Source organism: Onychomys torridus, chromosome 4 (genome assembly GCF_903995425.1).
Source record: "Onychomys torridus chromosome 4, mOncTor1.1, whole genome shotgun sequence".
In the NCBI taxonomy this organism is placed as follows: domain Eukaryota; kingdom Metazoa; phylum Chordata; class Mammalia; order Rodentia; family Cricetidae; genus Onychomys; species Onychomys torridus.
This window is the reverse complement of record NC_050446.1, coordinates 136,971,943-136,996,288: the sequence shown is the minus strand read 5'-3', so window position 1 is coordinate 136,996,288 and position 24,346 is coordinate 136,971,943. Positions and strand designations below refer to the sequence as shown.

Below are 24,346 nucleotides of genomic sequence, written 5' to 3'. Positions count from 1 at the left end.
TTCAAAGCCAGATTCTGATATGTTACTCAGTTGGCCTTGAATTTTTGGAAACCCTCTTGCCTCTTCCTCCTGAGTGCTGAGGTTACTAGTGTGCAAATATGCACAACCATGTCTGGCTATGTTTAGCAAGTGTATCTTAAAAAAATTTTTTTTTTCAGCTTAAAGCTTTTCTCTTTCTGCTGTAGGACTCCAGTGACACTCATTGGTTTTGCTGTACCTTTGTGAAGTTCAGTTCAGCCTGCTTTCCAACCTGTTCCCTGATGCTCAGATTGGATAATTTCTGAGGCTCTGTCTTATGTTCCCTGTCTCCTTCTTCTATGTCTCCATGGAACCCATCCAGTGTTGTTTTATTTTGTATTTATTTTTATTTTACACATAAACACAGACACACACACACACACACACACACACACACACACACACACTTTAAGATTGAACCCTGGGCCTTGAGCATGCTAAATAAGCATTCTACACTCAAGTATCTACAGTCCTGTTTATTTTTTATTCTCAGACTTTTGATTGGTGGTAACTTCTGTTTGGTGCCCAGACCTCTTCTCAGGCATATTTGGCTTACTATCTTGGAGGGGGGAGGGTGGTACACTTAGTTGTCTACAAGTCTGTTGACTATAGGAATGAGTGTCTCTTGATTATTTTTCCCTTGAGAGTAACCAGGGTTTCTTAGCTCTTTGTATATTAAGCAGTTTATTTATTTATTTTGGGTTTTTTGAGATAGGGTTTCTCTGTGTAGCCCTGGCTATCCTGGAACTTGCTCTGTAAAAAAGGCTGGCCTCAGACTTAGAGAGATCCACCTACCTCTGCCTCCTGAGTGTTGGCATTCTACACCCAACTGTCAATCAGTTTTGAATTACACCTGTATACTTTTAATGTTATTGTATGAGGTTGGGTATTGTTTAGTCTCACAGAGTGCAGAAACTTCCTGAAGTAGGGGCTGGACCTAGTTGGTCAGGCCAAGTGGTTTACTTTAAACTTTCTAAAAGTTGCATTTATTTATTTATTTATTTAGAGTGTGTGCCTTTGTGTATGTGTGTACATGTGCATGTATATTTTATAATGCATGTATGGGCATTGGAAGATAACTTGTGTCAGTTCTCTCCTCATCAATGGCTCTCAGGAATCAAATTTAGGTTGTCAGTGTTGGCAAAAGGTGCTTTTACTCCCTGAGCCATCTGGTCAGCCCTGAGTGAGACAGGATCTCACTCTGTAATCCATTCTGACCTCTATCTTGGGATCATTTTTGCTTAGCTGCTGAAATCTGGTATTACAGGTGTGTGCCACCACACCCTAGCCAAGGAGCATTTTACTCTGCCATATTGTGCTCAGGTCCATTTTCAGAGTCTCTGCAATGATCCTGAGACCCGCCTTGTAAATACTGTCCATGGCTCAGTCTGGTGGGTGGTAGTGGCACACACTTTTTTTTTTTGAGCTGATGATCGAACCCAGGGCCTTGCGCTTCCTAGGCAAGTGCTCTACCACTGAGCTAAATCCCCAACCCCCATGGCCCAGTCTGAAGCCTAAGTGTGATTGTTTTAGTTTTTTGTTGCTGTTGTTACTGTGATAAAATATCCTAACAAAAGCATAATTTGCTGGGTGGCGCACACCTTTAATCCCAGCACTTGGGAGGCAGAGCCAGGCGGATCTCTATGAGTTCGAGGCCAGCCTGGTTTATAGGTCGAGATCCAGGACAGGCACCAAAACTACACAGAGAAACCCTGTCTCAAAAAACAAAACAAAATAAAACAAAAAGCAGAATTTAAGGGAGAAAGGATTTATTTCAGTTAACACAGCAGGAGCCTGAAGTGGCTAGTCACAAGGAAAAAGCACAAATGCATGTGTGCTTCTTAGCTTCCTTTCTCTACTTGTATAGTACAGGATTCCCTGCCCAGGGAGTAGTCCCATCTATAATTAAGATGAGTCTTCTAATATCAATTAAGGTTATCAAGATAATCCTTCATTTGGCATGGGCAGAGGCTCATCTCTCAGGTGATAATAGAGTCTATCGAGTTGAAAGTTAACATTAACTATTACAGCAGTCTGCCCTGTAGGTCAGTACTCAAAGCCATTAGTTTTGCCATGTAGGCTTAGGTCCATACATACAACATCTCAGGATAGCCCACACATTCTTGTCTATCCTGTCTGTATGTCCTTCTTGTCTATACCATGTCCCATTCTAACTCTTAACTCTAGGGCCTCTTTTTTTGTCCTCTGGCTAGAAATCCATGCCGTGCTTGCCCCAACATTTCATGACTGGGTCCATCCTGGGCCTGGTATAGAGCTTGGGGGTATGAGATAATACAATCTCTAGGCTCTTGAGACACAGTCCTAGTGAGGAAGACATTCCTTCTAAATTTTGTGCTTTTGAAGCTACTACTACCTTCATAGAGTTAGAGCTTGAGTTTGCCTAGGGCAGGGCCAACAAAGACAGAAAATAATAATAATAATAATAATAATAATAATAATAATAATGATAATAATAAAAAACAGGACATTTCCCCCTTTTTGTGTCATGTGGATTTCACTATACTTTCCTAAGGTCAGGTGCTTCCTATCTATACTTGAGCTCAGACCACTTTTGAGTTCAGCTAGGAGATACAGAGAGAAAAGTAGTAATTTGGAAGCCTGCCTTCAGGAAAATCACCTAGAGTCTGTATTCCTTCCTTATCCTGCTGCTTTCCGCCTCTGAGCTTCCATGTTCACACAGATTGAGTGAAGGAGTATGACCCATCTATTCAGGAGGAAAGATTGGGTTTATCCATGGCACCTACCAAACCAGAGCTCCAGAGGGCTCCTGCATTACTGCCATTTCTTGACAGAGAACAGTAGGTAGGGACTTGGAGGAGAGTCTTAGTTGATATTGAAGACCATCAATTGCTATGTACTGTGTTAGCATTTTTTTTTCCAGTGCTAGAGATACAACCCAGGGCCTTGCACATACTCCACAGTGCTCTATTAAGCTACACCTCAGCCCTCAACTATTCTGTTGTTCCTGTATGGAAACTACCCTATAACCTGTGCCCCGCTTTGTTTGCTCTAGGATTTGAGACCCTGGAGGAGTGACACTGCTTACCTCAGGCATCTTCTTCCACTAAGCCATGGCAACCCCAGATGTGAGCGTCCACATGGAAGAGGTGGTGGTTGTGACAACTCCAGATACTGCAGTTGATGGCAGTGGTGTGGAGGAAGTGAAGACAGTGCTTGTAACAACAAATCTAGCTCCTCATGGGTAAGAACTAAACCTTGGTCCTGCCATGTTATGGTGGCACAGTTTGGTATGCCAGGTGTAGGGGTGAGCTTCAAGATTCTGAACATACAAGATTCTAAGACTGGACCCAGGTGAAGTACAAAGTGTATCAAGAAAGATGATCAACAGAGGCTCTAGGGTGATGTTTCAGCTCATCATTGCAGTGTGGTTCTAAATCTCTTGATGATATCTCTTGACCAGTGAAACAATGGGAACTGAATGTTTTCTTTATCATCTCTTGTTCTAGAGGTCAGAACTGAGAATTAGTTGGTTAAAAAGTCACACTTAACCAAACTCTTGTCTTTCTTTTGCCTCTTATGTAGGAGGAGGGCAGCAGTCAGATGCTGTGGGACTTTCTGTTCTTTCTCCCCTGAGAGACTTGGTCTCTGGGCTTTTGGCTTCTCTTTGCTGCATCTTGTGTGTCATATTATCATACTGAACTTGACTTTTCCTGGAGCCTAGGTGAGCTTTTGGCTCAATAACAACATGTTTACAGTGAATTTTTAGGAAGAAGGTTGTAGACCAATCCTTGTGGCCCTCTCTATTGAGGAGACTGTGTCTTTTCCTATGCATGTCTTGCTGTCAGCTGTAGAATAGGGATCTGGGCTCTGTTTGGGAGGTCTGACATTGCCTTACTCCTCAGGGAAAGAAATAGAAGCTGGTGTGCCTAGCTGTGCAGGGCTGGCTTTGGGTGGTTGTGAGTTGAATTATGTATGATCCTTCCTGCTTTGTGGCCATAGTACAAGACCCTGTCTATAAAGTAGGACCTCCAATAGCATTTTCCACTGAGTCTCCTTTTCTTTCTTTCTTCTTTCTTTCTTTCTTTCTTTCTTTCTTTCTTTCTTTCTTTCTTTCTTTCTTTCTCTCTCTCTCTTCTCTCTCTCTCTCTCTCTCTTCTCTCTCTTCTCTCTCTTCTCTCTCTCTCTCTCTCTCTCTCTCTCTCTCTCTCTCTCTCTCTCTCATGTGTGGGCTTGGTTTGGTTTGGTTTGGTTTGGTTTTTTGAGACATGGTTTCTCTTTGTAGCCCTGGCTGTCTTAGAACTCACAGAGATCCACCTGCCTCTGCCTCCCGAGTGCTGGGATTAAAGGTGTGTGCTACCACTGCCTGGCTTTTTTCTTTTTGCGATAGGTTCTTTATATAGCCCTGGCTGTTCTGGAACTCACTGTGTAAACCACGTTGGCCTCAAACTCATAGCGAGCTACTTGCCTCTGCCTGCCATGTACTGGAATTAAAGTGCTACCATACCCAGCTTACTGACTCTCCTTTGATGTATCATTGTCTTGATATATGGATTAGATGTTTCCTGTGTATATATTTTAGGTATACTGTATTTTCTGACACCTCCTGTAGACCTTTTCATAAAGCCATATCCAAAAGCCATACCCACCTTTTCCCTTAGATTTGGGATAACCTGTGGTAAATAGTGTGGCAGAAGTGACGCTGGATTAGAAAAGACCATGTAGCTTCTGCTTTCTGCCCTAGGGTCTCTGTTAGGAGTTCAGCTGCCATACTTCATAGCTCTGGTATCACCCAGGATTTTAGGGGGAGATGAGGAGGACCATACTCATGATGGTCTTCCCAGCTGAAACCCAGCATTGTGGTGGACCACTACTGTACAGTTTCAGTCCCACATTAAAGACCCTTCAATATTACATCCCCTCCTCCAGTCTCTTTCTTTTGACAGGGTCTCATTCTGTAATCTATCCTGGAATTCACTATGTAGCCCACTATAGCCTGGAAGGAAAGGGGATCCTCTTGTCTCACTCCTGACTAATGGAAAGCAGACATCACCACGCACAGTTGGGTATTACTGTCTTCTTGGCTATTTTTACATAGTTGTGGGTTTAGAGCTGTCCCTTGTGGGAATTTTGTCTTCTTGTAAGAGAGATCAACTTCTGGGGCTATCCTAGATATGAGAGTGTTAGCCAGTATAGTTCTCTAGCATCTGAGTGTCCACATTTGCTACTTTTGTCTTCATTAGAAAGGTGATTTCTGGAGGTCACCTTTGCTGTATCAACACTGAGCAGCTTTCCTAGGATGCCAAGAGTCTGCATATATCAAGGATTTAAAATAATTGTTTTTGGATTTTTGAGACAGGGCTTCTCTCTGTAGCTTTGGAGCCTTTCCTGGAACTCGCTTTGTAGACCAGGCTGGCCTTGAACTCACAGAGATCCGCCAGCCTCTGCCTCCCGAGTGCTGGGACTAAAGGTGTGCGCCACCACTGCTTGGCTTAAAATAAATGTTTAACAGTAGTGAGAATTAGCAAGTGCATAATTGGTCAGTTCTTTGTTTACCCTGTTTACTAGTATGTTAGTTTCTTTAGCTGAGTAAGAAACCACCACATGCTGGATGTGGTGGCTCATGCCTATAATCCTATTGCTTAGGAGACTAAGATAGAAGAATCATGAGTTCCAGGCCAGTGTAGACTATGTAGTAGTGAGGAAGAGGTGAACAAGAGAGGAAGGGAGAGAAACCATCTCAAAATTCAGGGGTTTAATATGTAAATATTTATTATTTCTTCTAATTCTTTCATTTGGCTCTGGCTTTATGGTTTAGGCTGTAGTTGGTTGTTGTCACTCTTTATGGGGCCCGCCACCCAGCTCCCAACTAAATATACACAGTCTTATTCTTATTTATGAATGCCCAACCTTCTTTTTTTTTCCTTCGAGACAGGGTTTCTCTGTGTAGCTTTGCGCCTTTCCTGAAACTCACTCTGTAGCCCAGGCTAGCCTCGAACTCACAGAGATCTGCCTGCCTCTGCCTCCCAAGTGCTAGGATGAAAGGTGTGCACCACCACCGCCTGGCCAATGCCCAGCCTTTTTAGCTCGGCTTGTTTCTAGCCAGCTTTTCTTTCACTTTTTGTTTTTTGTTCCTTTTTTTTGTTTTTCAAGACAGGGTTTCTCTGTACCTTTGGAGCTTGTCCTGGAACTTACTCTGTAGACCAGGCTGGCCTTGAACTCACAGAGATCCACCTGTCTCTGCCTCCCAAGTGCTTGGATTAAAGGTATGCGCCACCACCGCCTGGCATGGCCAGCTTTTATTAACTTAAATTGTCTTCATCTACCTTTTGCCTCTGGGCTTTTCCCTTTTCTTCTGTGTATCTTTTTTTTTTTTAAAGATTTATTTATTTATTATGTATACAGAAGAGGGTGCCAGATCTCATTACAGATGGTTGTGAGCCACCATGTGGGTGCTGGGAATTGAACTCAGGACCTCTGGAAGAGCAGTTGGTGCTCTTAACCTCTGAGCCATTTCTCCAGCCCACTTCTGTATATCTTACTTTCAGTATTACTCCATAGCTGGCTGTGTGGTTGGGTAGCTGGCCCCTAGCATCCTCCTCTCCTTCTCTTGCTCCTTGATCTCCTCCTCCCAGATTTCTCCTTCTATTTATTCTCTTTGCCTCCCAGTCCTGCCTATCCTTTCTCCTGCCTCACTATTGGCCACTCAGCCCTTTATTAGACCATCAGGCGTTTTAGACAGGCACAGTAATACAGCTTCACAATTTTAAACAAATGCAACATAAAGAATGCAACATATCTGTGCATCATTAAACAAATGGTCCACAGCATAAACAAATGTAACACATCTTAAAATAAAATTCTACAACATTAGGCTGCTTGTTTGACACTGTCGTGTGTTGTGGTGGGTTGACTGGTCAAGATGGCTTCAGTCATGTCTCATTCACAGGCTATTTTGATAGCTGTAGTGAGGGCATCCCTATGTCTTCCAGCCTCTCAGAATCTTCCAACTAGTTGGCCTGGACTTTCCTTGATTATCTCATGCCTTGTGTGTTCTCATTTCCCAACAACTAGAGCAAATTATATAACCATGTACTAGCTCTTAGTCCCGCTTGGGTAGACCAAGTCTACTTCAGGATCAGAAAAGTTGTAGATCATTAGTTTTATTGTTACAGTGACAAAATACTTGACATAAACAATTCAATCGAGGAAGGATGTACCTTGGCTCATGGTTTTCAGAGGGTTTAGTGACTACATCAAGGTGGTGGGAACATGTAGAGGAAGAGGCAGTTTGCCTCATAGGAGATAAGAGGGTGAGAAAGGGAAACATGAAGGCAAGGTAGGGAGACAGGAAGGGACCAGGAACAAAATATTCCCAAAGACTTTCCTCCAGTGACCTACTTTTTTCATGTAGTTCCCACCTCCCAAAATAGTATCACCAGTTAAGCCATCATTTTAGTGGGACACTTGATATCCAATATTTACCAAGATACCATGGCTGCCTCTACTGTCTGACATTATCTCTCCGACAGTTAATTCCTCCACATCCCAAAGGTCCCTCAACATCATGTCCAACTATGGCACCAGGCCTTAAGTCTTGGCTTCATAGGTAAATGTAAAAATGCCTTTTGATCATAAACCTGAGAATTAAAAACAAAATTATTCCCTGTCTTAAAGTTTTATTGCTGTGATGAAACACCATAACCAAAACCAACATGGGGAGGAGTGTTTCTTGTTGTTGTTGTTGTTTGTTTGTTTTCTGAGACAGGGTTTCTCTATATAACAACCCTGACTGTCCTGGAACTAGCTCTGTAGACCAGGCTGGCCTCGAACTCACAGAAATATGCCTGCCTCTGCCTCCCAAGTGCTGGGGTTAAAAGTTCGTGCTACTACTACCCAGCTAGGAGGAAGGGTTTTATTTCATGTTCTGCATTATAGTTCATCATCCAGAGAGAAATCAAGGCAGGAACTCAAGGTAGAAACCTGGAGTCAGGAACTGACGTAGAGGCCATGGAAAAGTGTGGCTTACTGGTTTGCTTCCTCATGGCTTGTTCAGCCTGCCTTCTTTTATAGCATCTAGAACTACCAGTCTAGGGGGAGCACTGCTGGGCTCCCACATAATTTACCAATAAAGAAAATGTACCATAGGCTTTCCACAGGGAATATATGTGTAGCTTTGCGCCTGTCCTGGATCTCACTCTGTAGCCCAGGCTGGCCTCGAACTCACAGAGATCCACCCCACTTTGCCTCCTGAGTGCTGGGATTAAAGGCGTGCACCACTACCGCCCGGGGGATGTTTTCTTAATTGAATATATTCTTCTTCCCAAATGGCTCTTGGTTCTGTCGGGTTGACATAAAATTAGCTTGCACTCTTCCTCTCCATGTACTCAGCATACAGAGGGAAGAGCCAGGGGAGCAGGCCTGTTCCAAGGCCATGTGATGAATTCTTTTAGGTGGGCATCTGTCTGCTTTTCTGGATAGGTCCTGAAGGTTGTTGGAGCTTTTGACCAGGTACTTACTTGAATCCTTGAGAGCAAATTAGAAGCCTTCACAGGCACACACTGTTTTGGTGCCCTAAAGCTTTGACAGTTGGAGATATGAAATCATTCAATCTTTGTACTCTCTATAAGTTCTACATTTTTTGCCCAAGATATTCCTCATGAGATTCAAACATTAATCAGGTTTCCACCTTCTAAATTGCCAAGAGACAGATTTCTTTCTTCTGCCATGAGGCCCAGTAGTTGCAGTGTCTCCTTTTGTTCATGCCTCTGCTGATGGTTCTATACTATTTTTTAAATTTTTATTTAATTTTTATTTCATGTGCACTGGTGTGAGGGTGTCAGATCTCCTGGGACTGGAGTTACAGACACGTGTGAGCTGCTATGTGGGTGCTGAGAATTAAACCCAGGTCCTCTGGAAGAATATCCAGTGCTCTTAACCACATAGCCATCTCTCCAGTCCCGGTTCTATACTTAGGGAGAAAATGCAGTTCCACTCTGATATCATTACTGTCTTAGCTACAGAAATTATATGATAGACTATCACAGAACTTAATGGACTAGATAACCAGTGCTTTTTGCTTTCTTGGTATGTTGAGTTTCCTTTGTCTGTGTGGCCCCTCTATACCTAGAACACAGATTCTTCATGTGCCTGTCACCATCAAGGTACCTACCTACTTGAGTGTGTCTTCATAGTGGAAGGTTCTAATAGCAGGGTTGGGAACTGTAGAGTCTTCTCCATCCCATTAATAAGCCGATCAAAGTTTGCCTGAGTTAAGTGGGAGAATAATAAATGACTCATTTGATGGGAAAAACAATGAAGGATCAGAAGACCCTTCCATCTGTGGCCTTAGTACCAGGGTGCTAGCATGTTACCCCAATGGTCAGTCCTTTCTGCAGAACAGAAAAGGCTGTGAATTCCTCCTTTGGAAGAGCCCATATAGCCCCCATAGCAGATCTATCCTGAAGGTTGGAGAACTTTCCATTTTTGATGGGGAATAGTTTCCATGATCCTGCTAATTGGAAATTGAGACTTAACTCTTTTTTTTCCCCTTTTTTGTTATGTATTACATTTGTGTTTTAATTTTACACATCAGCCATGGGTTCCCCTGTCCTCCCCCCTCCCACCCCCGTCCACACCTTCCCCCCAGCCCCTCCCCTCCATTCCCATCTCCTCCAGGGCCAAGACTCCCCTGGGAATTCATTTAAACCTGGTGGATTCAGTACAGGCAGGTCCTGTCCCCTCCTTCCAGGCTGAGCATGTGTCCCTGTGTAAGCCCAAGGTTCCAAACAGCCAGCTCATGCTCTAAGTACAGGTCCCGGTCCCACAGCCTGGATGCCTCCCAAACAGTTCAAGCTATTCAATTGTCTCACTTATCCAGAGGGCCTGATCTAGCTGGGGGCTCCACAGCCGTTGGTTCATAATTCATGTGCTTTCATTCATTTGATTGGCTATTTGTCCCTGTGCTTTTTGCAATCTTGGATTCAACAATTCACGCTCTTGCAGTCCCTCCTCTTTCTCGACAGTTGGACACCTGGAGCTCCACCTGGGGCCTGGCTGAGGATCTCTGCATCCACTTCCATCAGTTATTGGATAAAGAGTTCCAAGACGACTGTTAGGGTGTTTAGTCATCTGATCACCAGACTAGGTCAGTTTTTTTTTTTTTTTTTTTTTTTTTATAAAATCTTAAAGACATCTTATTGTGAAACAGATGTCTCTCTCTTTTTTTGTTTGTTTCTTGTTTTTTTAGATTTATTTATTTATTATGTATACAGAAGAGGGTGCTGGATCTCATTACAGATGGTTGTGAGCCACCATATGGTTGCTGGGAATTGAACTCAGGACCTCTGGAAGAGCAGTTGGTGCTTTTAACCTCTGAGCCATCTCTCCAGCCCAACTTTTTTTTTTTTTTTAAACCAGAGCTGAGGACCGAACCCAGGGCCTTGGGCTTGCTAGGCAAGCGCTCTACCACTGAGCTAAATTCCCTGGAGACTTAACTCTTAATGTGTGGGGAAAAAAAAAAGTGAAGTAGAGGCTAGTTAATTTCTTTGTGGGGAAATGATTTCCTTCCTGATTTGGGAAGACCTGGGGAGTATTCTTTACTCAGAAAGCCTGACAGAATTATTCCTGCTCACCACCATTCTGTGGCAAAGTCTGCCTACTACAGAGAAGAAAGCAGCTTTCACTAGAAAGCCAGGAGTTCATATGTTTAGGGAAAGTATACCTTTTTTATGTGACATGAATAGAAATGCCAGTTTGTTAGCATCTTTGCTGAGAGTTGGAGACAGTTTTACAGGTTGTGCTGCCGAGGGAGTGTACTACATCCATGGAGATACTTCCCCCTCAGTCTTCACTTTGATTTCCTCAGCTGTCTCCATTGAATGCTGGCCCTTGGTTTGCTAATGTCCTTGTAAGTCAGGAGCTGTAGTCTCTCCTAAAGGCACAGCTAGGGGTTTCAGGTCTCTTTTCCCCACTCGTGACTTCCTTTCTTGGAAGAATTTGTTTTGGACAGGGTGTCTCTTCTGGTTCTGTCTTTGTCCTCTGCTTTGTCTAAAGTTCTGGCTTAGGAGGATAGCTTCCTTTCCAAGTTCCTGCAGACTTTTTGGAGTCCGGGTGTTCCTATTTAATATTACTGTTCATATCAGAGTCATTCTTTGTTGTTGTTTATGGGGCAGGATCTCTCTAAATCAGAGACTCTCAACCTGTGGGTCATGACCTCTTTTGGGGTTGATTGACCCTTTCACAGGGGTTGCATTATCATATATCCTGTATATCAGATAGTTACATTACAATTCATAAAAGTAGTAAAATTACAGTAATGAAATAGCAATGAAAATAATTTTGTGGTTGGAGGACACCACAACATGAGGAATTATATTAAAGGGTCTCAGCATTAGGAAGGTTGAGAACCACTGCTTTAAATGGTCCTGGCTGGCCTAGAACTTTCTATGAAGATCAGGCCTGTCTCTACCTCCTGAATGCTGAGACTAATGGTATGCACCACCATGGCTGGTTCAGTGTCATTCTTAATGTCTTAAAAGGCAGATTCCAAGCCAGGAGGTGGTAGTGCACACCTTTAATCCCAGCACTTGGGAGGCAGAAACAGGTGGATCGCTGTGATTTCGAGGCCAGCCTGGTCTACAGAGTGAGTTCCAGGACAACAGCCAGGGCTACACAAAGAAGCCCTGTTTTGAACCCCCCTAAAAAAAGCAGAGGGTTAGGGATTTAGCTCAGTGGTAGAGCACTTGCCTAGCAAGCGCAAGGCCTTGTGTTCAGTCCTCAGCTCTGGGGAAAAAAAAAAGCAGATTCCAAGTTTGTATTTTTATTTTATCCCATTTCTGACCTGGTTCAAGGTAAAATAAATCTTGATGATTGGGAAGTAGTGAGCTGACTTAACATCAGTAGGTATTCCACAGGAGAGATCGGATTTAGCCCTTAGGATAGATATGCCTGCTATTCAGGGACTGTTTCCTGAGATGCTGAGATGCTGAGGTGGAGCTCCTTGTACATAAATCCATTGAGGGGAGTGGTCAGGCTAGAGACTGTATAGGGCTCTGACTATGAAAACTCACAGTGAGCAAATGAGCCCTCACATGTAAGACACAGCTATGGGTTCCAGGCACCCTCTTCTCTGCATTAAGTAGCCCATGTTTTAACCCTGAATAACCTCCTCTTCCTGTACTCCTCCTGGTCTCTTCATGGTACCCATTGTCCTTCCCAGGGACATCTGGCACATCTGAGAGTGTTTTCTAGCCACACTTATTATCCACACTGCATTCACTACTGTAGATAGCCTCTCCAAGGCCTGGCTTTCTGATGCTGCTAAATATTGGTACCCTGGCCTAAATGTTGTTCCCAGGGATCATCTGTGTCTCACACTACCTTTGTTTTCCTTATCTCCTAGGGAGCCTCTTAATTAATTTTTGTTTGTATGGGTGTTTAGCCTGCATGTATGTCTGTATACCTTTTGGGTGCAATGCCAGAAGAGGGTGTTGAATCCTGTGGAACTGAAGTTACAGACACTGTGAATTACCATGTAGGTGCTTGAGATTGAACACAAGTCCACTGGAAGAGCAACAGTTCTTAACCTCTGGGCCAGCTGTCCAGCTCAAGAGACCCTCTTATTCACAATAGCTATACTGAGGGATCCCTAGTCTGGGCCAAGCCTGACCTCTGATGAACTGCAAACTTGCCTAGAAAATTGCTAATTGCTTGTGTAATAATTGTGGACATTTTGTAGACTAGAACACTATTTAGCCTACAGCTGTGCAAGCAGCTGTGGATGCCAGAGACCTGTTGGTAAAGTGGTTTCAGAGCACGGTAATTAGCTTTATTATTTCTAGGCCATGGTGAGGTAGAAAGTTGTGGTGAATGGAGATGACAGGGCAAAAATGCTCATCTCATGACAGCTAGGAGACAGAAAATGAAAGGAAGAGCCAGGGACAAGGTACACCCTTCTAGAGCACACTCCCAGTGATCTACTTCCTTTAATTAGACTCCATCTTTCACTTTCTACCATCTCTCAATATCATTGTATTATCATCCATCAAGTGATAAGTTCATTGAAAAGTCAGAGCCTTTATGATCCAGTCACTTCCCCAAAAGCTCCAGCTCTGAATACTGCTCTATTGGGAACTAAACCTTCAACACAAACCTTTTGGGTGAGCTACCTTATATATAAACCATGACATGTGCCCTCTTGTGGTTTTCTAGTTACGCTGGAGTGCTGCTGTTTCATACCTGTATTATCACTCCATCAGCTTTTCCCACAAATATCTTGGTGATAGATACTTCCATCTTTGGCCTATCTAGGTGAAAGTGGTTTCTCACTCATCTTTTTTCTCTCCCAGTGCTGGAGATTGAACCCAGGCCTTTGATAACACTAGGTAAGCACTCCACTACTGAACATCTCAGTTCTCAACATAGTCCTCATTTGCATTCCTTAGGAATTAGAAGTAGTCTCTTCACAGGTTTCTCATGGCTCTGGTCTTGGACCTTGGTAGACTGTCCTCCAACTATTCATGTGTTTTCTCTTTTAAAAAGTTTCTCATAGTGTTTTTTGCCCTGTGCTAAAAGGATTTTTTTGTTGTTGTTTGTTTTTAATTTATTGTGTATGCCATGGTGTTTGTGGAACTCAGAGAGCAACTTTGAGTAGTTGGTTCTCCCTCCCACTTTTACATGGGTTCTGGAGATTTAACTCAGGTCATCAAGCTTACATAGGAAGTGCCTTTACTGGCTGGATGATCTAACCAACCCAAAATTTAAGTTTTATTTATTTATTTTGGGACAGAATATGGTGATATATGCCTTTAATCCCAGCACTTGGGAGACTGAAGAAGGTGGATCTCTGAGTTCAAGGCCAGCTAAGGCTATATAGTGAGACCCTGTCTTAGAACAAAACAAAACAAAGAGACAGATTTTTTTTTACATTTTTATTGTGTGTGTATATGTCTTCACCTGCATGTATTCAAGTGTACCATGCGCATGCAGTGCTTATAAAGGTCAGAAGAGGGCACTGGGGCCCCTGGAACTGGAGTTACAGGTAGTTATGAACCACCATATGGGTGCTGGAATGAACAAGGGTCCTCTGTAAAAAGCAGTAAGTATTCTTTTTTTTTTTTTTGTTTTCCTGATAGGGTTTCTCTATAGTTTTGGTGCTTGTCCTGGATCTCTTTCTGTAGACCAGGCTGGCCTCAAACTCACAGAGATCCGCCTGGCTCTTCTTCCTGAGTGTTGGGATTAAAGGCATGTACCACTGCCACCCAGCTTCAGCAAGTATTCTTAACCAGTGAGCCATCTCTCTGGCTCCTAATTTTATTTATTTATATTTTAAATTTTGGAGGAAATTTGAGGGGAGGTTTTGCTATGTGGTCCTAACTGGCCTGGAAAGAGCTAAGTAGACCAGCTTGTCCGAAACATGTAGCAATTCCCCAGTTTCTGCTCTTGAGTGTTGAAATGATAAGTATATGTTTTTTCTGTTGGTTTGTTTGTTTGTGTGGTTTTTTTTTTTTGTGTGTGTGTGTATGTACACCCATGTGCACAGATATAGAAGTCAGAGGACTTCCACATATGGGTGTCAGAGGACTAAGTTTTGATGATTAATCTGAGGTTGTCAGGTTTGGCAATAAGTGGCCTGGCTTCTATTTTTGTTTGTTTGTTTTGAAATAGGATCTCTTATAGCCCACGCTGGCCTCAAGCTTACTGTATTTCTAAGGATGATCTTGAACTTCTGATTATTCTGCCCTCTGGTAATACAGGCATGTACCACCATGCCCAGTGTTATATGTTACTGGGAAATCAAATTCAGGTCTTTGTGCATGCTAGCTAGGCACCCTACCAGCTAAGATACATCCCATCCCCAAGTATTTTTATTTTTAAGCCAAAAGTATCCTTTTTTTTTGTGATTCTGGATTTTGTATATAAGAAAAACCTTTACCATTTTATAACTACTACTACTAATCCTCTTCTTTTAAAAAATTTCAATACTATAGGGTTTCACCTTTGCCTTTGCTTTTGGTTTGCTCATAATTTATTTTGGTATAAGATAAGGATTGGTCGCCAGTCGGTGGTGGCGCATGCCTTTAATCCCAGCACTTGAAAGGCAGAAGCAGGCGGATCTTTGTGAGTTTGAGGCCAGCCTGGTCTACAGAGCGAGATCCAGGAAAGGAGCAAAGTTACACAGAGAAACCCTGTCTCGAAAAACAAACAAACAAACAAACAAACAAAAGATAAGGTTTGGTCAAGATTAATATTTTTCCTCTTTCAAAAATTTTGTATTTTTTGAGTATATGGCTCAGTAGAACATTTGCCTAGCATGCTTAGGGGCCTGAGTTTGATCTCTAAAACTGTATAAAATGTATATTTTTTTAGCAACTTTGTATAACAGTATAAAATTATTATATTGGAAATAGAAGACTTTATTAAATAAAGAAATAATGCTTTTGAGTTCCAACATGAATGTTTGTTGCTTTTTATAAATTCCTCACACTGGCTTTGCTTGTCCATGCCATTCTTGGCACTGGTGGAAGGCAAAAATGGAACAGAGAATGCAAGCTACATGTTCTCCTAAGGGTGGCATAAGTACTTGTCTGTGCATTCTTCTCTGACTGCATAGCCACCACAATTTCTGAATAAAGATAGCAAAGTATAATTAGTTTGTTAGCAATGAGATTCATCCTTCCACACTCTAGGTATGCCAGAGGCTGCAAAATGTGCACTTGGTGATTCTGATGTTCTTTTTCTCTGTCTACCAGGGGTGACTTGACAGAAGATAACATGGAAACAGAAAATGCAGCAGCTGCAGCTGCTGCAGCCTTTACAGCCTCCTCACAGCTCAAGGAAGCCGTGTTAGGTAGGAAACCCTATTGACTGGGAAGCAGTATTAGGTGGGAAGCCTGCCTTCTGCCTACTCTGTTGGTTTTGAGAACAGGACAGTCCCACAATTGAGGTAACAGCAAGGGCTAGGCCCTTGTTTGGGCTGTTCCCCAACATAAGAGACCAGGTCCCAGGTCTTCTTAAGAGGGAGGGGCACATTGTATCTTAAATGAGAACTGCTTCTACCAGCCACTGGTGGGAGAAGAAATGAGTCATCTCAAATTTTGCAGCTCTTTTGTAGTTTGTTGTCTTGCTGCTGTCTTCCCCATTTCCTTTGTCTACAGTGAATGATTGTAGGTATTCATTTATTATCTATGGGGTCTTGTGTCAGTGAGAGTAAAGAACTGGGATGCCTAAGACATGTTTCCCTGGCAGTGTTTCAACTGTGGATTGATTTTTGTCTTCTAACGTGGCTCTTCAATTGGCCATTGTTTAATGAGCTTATGTTAATATTGTGGTTAATAGTTACTGATAAATAGTTAAGTCTTTTTTGTTGATTCATCTGAAATTCTCCATGGGATTGATGGGAACCTTGCTTCTGGGCTCTGTTTCAGGCCTTCTTGGGTCTCAGTTTGGTTTCAGATTGGCAGCTGCTTTCCACATTTGCAGGAAGTGCTTTGGAAAGTTTGTAACTGATTTTCTCTTTCTACTTTTCTTGTCCATGTGTCTGTGAGAAGTGAAGATGGCTGAAGAGGGGGAGAACTTAGAGGCTGAAATTGTGTACCCCATCACTTGTGGAGACAGCAGAGCTAACCTCATTTGGAGGAAGTTTGTGTGCCCTGGCATCAATGTGAAATGTGTTCAGGTGAGGGTCAGGTGAGGCGCACACCTTTACCTGCACTTCCTCCTGCTTGGGGGTTGGGGGTGGCAGTATCCTATGTAGGACACTCCTCTGGAGGCTGAGTCTCATGGGCCTGGGGAGACAGAGGAGGCATAGCAGATAACCTCTAGGAATGATGAATATAGTGAGAAAAAGCCTCCAGCAAGAGTAATTTAATTTCTGCTGAGGTGAAGCAACAGAGACAGGTTGGTGAGAAGACATTCCTAATTTGAAGGAGGATAAGTTTATGGCAGTTCATTTCATGTCATTTTTCTTATTTATATTAAGTACACTTACCTCTGTTAGGTATATGGTGGAAGCTATGGCCTCTGAGTTGCAAATGGCTTTGTTTGACAGACTGAGGTATGCTCTGAAGAGACCTCATTTAGTAGCTAGGGAATATTGAGTGGGAAGGGTATTCTATTTCTGGCACCATGGTAGGTTAGTACCTAAACTCATTTTGTATTGAAACAGCCCAAAATTCACACTAAGGTATATTCATAAAGCTGGTTTGAATTTTTTAATTTATTCTATTTTATATATGAGTGTTTTGCTTGTATGTATGTATGTGCACCACATGCATGCCTGGTGACTGAGGAGGTCAGAAGAGGACATCAAATCCCCTGCAACTGGAGTTATGAATGATTGTGATCTACCATGTGGGTGCTGTGAATTGAATTTAGGTCCACTGCAAGAAAACAAGTACTGTAACCACTGAACCACCTCTCCCCCACCCCCCACCCCAAAGCTATCTTAAGTTGGCAAAAAGTAAAAGTCATTAGTCTCAGGGTCAAAGTGTGAGTATAGTGCCCAGACAGAATGATGAGTCTTGCTCTTGCCCAAGATATGAGTCATCTAAGTTTTGCCTGCTGTAGACAAAAGGGTAAAACCTGGGGTTCTTCATAGCATGTATTTAGAGAGGGGCTGGTCTCTCAAATTGATACTGATGAGACTCACGACATCATCCCACCTCTGCCCACCCTGAGCATAATGCTGGCACTCCCAGTTTAAGCAATGAGAATAGAAGCTTGATCTCTGGAGCACTGACCTGTGACAGTATGGTTAGAACCTCCATCAGAGGATAGCTTGGTTTTAAGTAGTTTCTAGGCTGACTTCTCCCACAATTTGACAGAAATAGTTGAAAATCCTTTTTGAAGAAATCCATTTGCCTTATGTAATTTCTACAAAGTTCTAAGTCAGGAAGGGGTGGAGACTACCTTACAGAAAAAGAAAACCAAAGCACTCAACACAAGGGAGCAAGGTGCTTTGGATGAGCATGTGCAGAAACATTGGGCAACAGAATCAGCTCATCACTGGGATTCCAGACATGAATCACTGTTCTGGGCTTTTTATGTTGGTGCTGGGGATCCAAACAGATCCTTTATGTTTATGCAGGAAGCACTTTACCAATTGAGCCATCCCTTAACTCCAAATAATTATTTAAAATTCATCTCAAATAATAAAAGATAAGCCTGAACATGTGTAAAGCATGAGCAAATTTGACAAAAAAAAATTAGCTAGAAATGAATAGATTTAAACTAAATATTTGATTGATTTGTTTCAGAGATTAGACATAGCTGAAGAGATGATTAGTGAACTGGAGGATAGAATCAAAAACTTCATTCAAACCTTAGTTCATAGATATAAGGAAGTGGCAGATAGAAGCAGGAGAAAAATATGACATGTCTGTCTGCAAGGAAGGAGCCTGAAGACTTCATGAGGAGGCAAGACTGCTGTCCATCTTTTGAAAGACCTGAATGATTCCCAGATGAACAGAAAGGCTCCCTTCTGGAATAATTTAATGTTAAAATAAATAACATCAGGCTGGAGCTCAGTGACTGATCACTTGTTTAGCATGTGTAAGGCTTTGAGTTTAATCCTAGCATGACAAGAGAGAAATAAGTAGTAATACATGAGTAAGATAAGGTTCCCTTTATCTTTTAGTTTATTGCATAAATGTTTTATACTAAGTTAAAAAGCAGACTCCATATGATTATGACATAAGCTGTGATGCTTTTAAATTTGTGTCAAGGGACAGAAGGGAAATTCTATGCCTTACAAGGAAATCTTGATTTAACCTTTCATGAACTATAAGCATCTAACACGGTGGTTCTCAATCTTCCTAACACTGTAACACCTTATACAGTTTATGTTGTGGTGACCCCCAATAATAAAATTATTTTCATTGCTACTTTATAACTGTAATTTTGCTTATTTTGTAATTAATCATAATATAAATGTCTGATATGCAGGATTTCTAATAATACAACTCCTGTGAAAGGGTTAGTTGATTTCCAAAGGGGTCTCTACCTGCAGGTTGAGAATCATTGATCTAAAACCTATGCACCTTTAGCTGATCATCCTTAGCAAATTCAATCTCTGCCAAAGAGCTGGCAAATGTTCTTTTACTGGTTACCCTGGAGCTGAGTTATTTCATTTGTATTCTGGATGTTGAACTCTGGTGTTATTGCAGGTAAATTTCTTCTTAAATTCCTTTACTACAGGCTGGGGATGTAACTCAATACATATGTATGGAAGCATGTGTGCGTGTGCAGGCGCATGCACACACACACACACACACACACACACACACACACACACACAACTTGTCTGCAACCAAAAGACCCTAGATTTCAATTTCCAGTACCACCTAAAAAACAAACAAATAAAAACATCTTTGTGCTAGGAAGATGGCTCAGTTAGTAAAGGGCTTGCTATGCATGCAAGAGGATCTGAGTTAAAATCCCTAGCACCCTAAGCGAGTTTGCTACGAGATTGTGTCTCCTAGTAATATCAAAAGCTTCACCCATAAAGTCTCACCAACATGACTGCTCAAATATTAGCTGAACAGGGATGACACCAATGAGCATGCCAAACTGGATGGAGAAAAATCTATGAAGCCTCAACCCTTTACAAAGAACTTGAAGCAACTGAAAAAAGCTGGGAGTGGAAGAGGTGGTCTTCGCCAGGGAAGATCACACCAATTGGTTGTCCAGTGCCAAATAGTCAGTTAAGAAAACATACATACCAGTAACATTATATGGACTGAACAGATTATATTTAGAAATATATATGTGTATACATATGTATGCAATAACAATTAGTGGAAAAAGAGGCCATAGATTTGAAGGAGAACAAGGAAGGTTATTTGGGAGGATTTAGAGGGAGCAAAGGGAATGGAGAAATGTTGCAATTAAATTATAATTTTAAAAATCCCCCCCCCCAAAAAAAACCAACCCTTTTAGCTGGGCAGTGGTGACACATACCTTTAATCCCAGCACTCAGGAGACAAAGGCAAGCAGACCTCTGTGAGTTCAAGGCCAGCCTCATCTACAAAGTGGGTTCCAAGGCAGCCAGGGCTACAGGGAGAACCCCTGTCTCAAAAAAACAAAACAAAACCAAAACAAACAAAAGCATCTTCCCAACACTATGGAGACAGAGGCAGTGGGACTTGCTGACTAGCTAGTCTTCCAAATTGGTGAGGTCCAGGTTTGGTGAATATCTTAGCTACTTTTTTATTGTAGTGAAGATACACCATGATCAAAGCAACTTATAAAAGAAAGAATTTATTGGGGCTCATAATTCTAGAGGGTTAGAGTCCGTGGTTATCATGGTACAGAACATAGCAGCAGGTAGGAAGGCATGGCACTGGAACAGTAGCTAAGAACTTACTTACATCCTGAACTACAGGTATACTGCAGAGAGAGACGGAGAGAGGGAGAGAGAGAGAAAGAGAAAAAGCTAAGTGGAATGGTGTGAACTTTTGAAAAATCAAAGCCCCCCTCAGTAACACACCGTCTCCAACAAAGCCAGATCTTCTAATCCTTCCCAAACAGTCCCACCAACTGGGGACTAAGTTTTCAAATATATTAGCCTATGGTAGATATTCTCATTCTCTATACATGTGTATAAACACACACACACACACACACACACACACACACACATACACACATATATACACACACACACACACACACAAAATCCTTACTAGTTCTTTTGATTCTATTCATCAGTGATCCCTTGGACAATAGTAAGGGTCCTCCTGCATTTTTCTGTTAATTTTCCTACAGGTATAACTCAGTGCTAATAGGAAGCTTGTAGCTGGAGTTTTCTCCAGTCCTGCCTGGCCCATAGTCAAGACAAATCTCTCTCACCCGCCAGTCCTACAGCCGCTCAGACCCAACAAGTAAACACGCAGAGACTTATATTGTTTACAAACTGTATGGCCATAGCAGGCTTCTTGCTATCTGTTCTTATATCTTAAATTAACCCAATTATATTAATCTATAAGTTGTCATATATGGCTATATATAGTTATGGCTCGTGGCTTACCAGTATCTTAACATGTTGCTTCTCATCACTGAGGCTGGCAGTGTCTCTCTGCCTCAGACTTTCACTTTCCAGAACTCTCTTTTCTGCTTGTCCCACCTATATTTCCTGCCTGGCTACTGGCCAATCAGCATTTTATTTATACAGAGCGATATCCACAACAGAAGCTAGTCATGATCTTTACTTGTATTGACAGTGAGTTAAAAAGAGTGTAGGATATGGATAGTGTACATGAAGCACAATTTCTTTTATTCTGTAGAATAGTTTGTGGAAGGTACTGCAAGAAAAGACAGGCAGAAGTTGGGATAGAGTGTTAAGAAAGGGGCATGAGGAGGCTCCTTAGCAATGGACTGGGAAATAAAATTTATTACAATGTATTTCATGTACTTTTTCTTATATTAAGTACAATTCTACTAGATATGTGCAGAGAGAGAAGTGAAGTTTTCATGAGAATGTCTACCAGTGAATATGGAAGGAGTGGTGGACTAGGAAAACTAGCTGTGAAGTAGAGTGAGGAGCAGTCAGAACATCCCTTCTAGATCACACACTAACACAGAGGGATGTGGCTGCGGTGAAGAAGCTTTGAGATGCTTCCCTGTCTAGGGGCCAATGTCTATATTCTTGGTTTTAGGATAAGCAGCTGTCAAGATGGAGTAGAATTCCTTGGGTAGGCAATCATTAACTGATAGAACCCATGGGTAGGAAACTCTAGGTATTCCTGCCCCAAACTCACAGCCTAACTTTACTCCCGAGAAAAACTTCAAACACTAATTAGGAGACAGAACTATAATAAAATACCTAACCTGCAGGACCAGGCATCATGGTACCTGCCTTTAATCCTAGCACATGGAGACAGAAACAGGTGAATCTCTGTGGTTTCCAGGGCAGCTTGGCCTACATAGCAAGTTCTTAGCCAGCCAGAGCTAGACAGTGAAACCCTGCCTTTAAAAAAACAAAACCATGAGGAGGTGCTTAGTCTTAGTGCAGCTTGATGTCCCATGTTGTTGATATTCACGGGAGACCTGCCCTTTCCTAAACAGAACTGGAGGAAGAGTGGATTGGCAGGGGGAACAGATGGGATTGGAGGGGAGGAACTGGGAGGAGAGGAGAGAAGGGAAACTGCTGCTGGACTGTAAAACAAATAAATTTATTTAAAAAAAAGATCAGCTATTAGACACATGTACGTACCAAGATCTATTCAGGCCCTGAAAGGAAAATCTATAATTAAGGACTACCTCCCTTTCCACTGTGGAAACCCTCTGAGGCATTTGCCAAAATTGTTGCTTTTAAGTTTGCTTTGTGAAAGACTTGGTTACTCCTAACCCTCAAGTGTTGTTCTCTGACCCATCACTTTTCTTCCCCATTTGGCATGTTTACTTGAAGTAAATGCCATGGGTCAGAGGGCGGAGCAGATATATGGAGGGACGGCTTGGTCATAAAAGCAATGAAGAGTAAGTGGGTGCTTTAAAAACAAAACAAAACAAAACCAGCTCTGCAGTGGTGGCACACACCTTTAATCCTAGCATTCCAAGGCAGAGGCAGGCGGAACTCTGAGTTTGAGGCCAACCTGGTCTACAAAGTAAGTCAGCCAGAGCTGTTACACAGAGAAAACCTGTCTTGAACACTGCCCTCAAACAAAACAAAATAAAACAAAACAAAACAAAAAGTTGGAAAGATGACTCAGTAGTTAAGATATCTAAGTTCAGTTTCTAGCATCCACATAGCAGCTCATAACCATCCTGTAACTCTAGTTCCAGGGATCCTATGCCCTCTGTGACCACCAGGCATACATGTGATGCATATATATATGTAATAGTCATACACATAAAGTAAAATTAAAAATAAAATAAAAACCTGACATGTGTGCTTCAAAAATGCAAAGGTAAAGATAAAAGCAGGTTGGGAGGTGGTTTTATGAAGGACTCTGATAAACCCTGTAGTCATTCTTTTATCAAGACAAAACAGGGAGAAAGACTGTAATCAGGACAGTTGGTGTATTTGAATATGGACTGCAGGTGGACATTAATAATGTACTGATCCTGATCTGGGAAACTATTTCATGATTGTGTCAGAGTACCTTGTTCCTAGGCAGTCTGTGTCTATGTACTATGGAGTCAAGGGTCTTGCTGGGGGGTGGTAGCAAACACTTTTAGTCCCAGCACTCGGGAGGCAGAGGCAGGCAGATCTCTGTGAATTCGAGGCCAGCCTGGTCTACAGAGTAAGTTCCAGGAGAAACCCTGTCTCGAAGAAAAAAAAAAGTGGGGGAGGAAGGGAGTCGAGGGTCTCACCAGTCCAGAAAACATGCATATACATGTATGTGTAGATGGCAGTGATGCAGAAGGGCCAAGTGAAATAGCTGTGATTCTGAAGAAAGTGTGGTGGATTTCCTGGAATACCCTTGCAATTATTCTGTAAGATTAATTATATCAAAATAAAAAAGTAAATGTCCCATAGATGGCATGACAGTAAAGCACTAGAATTACAGGGGCAAAGATTTTTTTTTTTTTTTTTTTGAGCTGAGGATCGAACCCAGGGCCTTGCACTTGCTAGGCGAGAGCTCTACCACTGAGCTAAATCCCCAACCCCAGAAGATTTTTAAATGGCTTGAAAGTTGGAGATGTAGCTCAGTGGTAAAATACTTGCCTAGCATGTGCAGGCCCTGCTTTCAATCCCCAATACAAAACAACAAAGGGCCAGGCATGATGGTACATATATTTAATCCTAGCACACACTCAGGAAGCAGAGACAGGCAGAATTCTGAGTTCAAGGTCAGCCTGGTCTACATAAAGAATTCCAACCAGGTACTGCATAGTGAGACTATATCTCCAGCAAATAAACAAACAAAAGTTCCCCCAAATAAAAATGGCTAGAGAGCGAGGAAGATTGCTCAGGAGAAGTCAGAAGTTACATAGTGCAAGATTCTCCCTATGATAAGAGACCTGATTGAAAAGTTATTCCTGAAAGTAAGTATGAAATAGATATTTTTCAGGAAAAACTAAATTGTCATCAGTATATCTTCTGCAAAGGATGCTCTGGATATGTTTCATGCAGAGGAAAAGAGATCCCAAACAGAAATGTAGGATACAAAGAGGAGTGGAGGGTAAGAGATATGAGGGCAGATACTACATGGTCAACTGGCAGCACTGATGGAAATGAAATGTTGGGTGGCCAGGCATGGTGGCAAATGCTAATAGTAATCCCAGCACTTGAGCATGAGGATGGCTGTGAGTTTGAGACCAGCCTGGATTACATAGCAATTACCAGGCCAGCCATGGCTACATAGCAAGATCCTATCTCAAAAATAAATAAGTAAATAAATAAATA

At 42.1% G+C, this 24,346-nt stretch overlaps 1 protein-coding gene across 2 annotated transcripts in view; it reads left to right on the top strand.

Annotated features, from left to right (window-relative positions):
- Positions 1 to 24,346, top strand: part of Gmeb2 (glucocorticoid modulatory element binding protein 2) — a 46,162-nt gene that overhangs the window by 10,796 nt on the left and 11,020 nt on the right. Inside the window, exons 2-4 of one of the 2 annotated variants that reach the window (XM_036183919.1) lie at positions 3,053 to 3,241; positions 15,750 to 15,847; positions 16,548 to 16,675. In XM_036183919.1, coding sequence (XP_036039812.1) covers positions 3,111 to 3,241; positions 15,750 to 15,847; positions 16,548 to 16,675 — 357 coding nt within the window. In that variant the 5' untranslated portion in view covers positions 3,053 to 3,110. Of the gene's footprint in view, positions 1 to 3,052; positions 3,242 to 15,749; positions 15,848 to 16,547; positions 16,676 to 24,346 lie in introns of those variants that run through there. The other variant, XM_036183920.1, reaches the window with a different exon arrangement.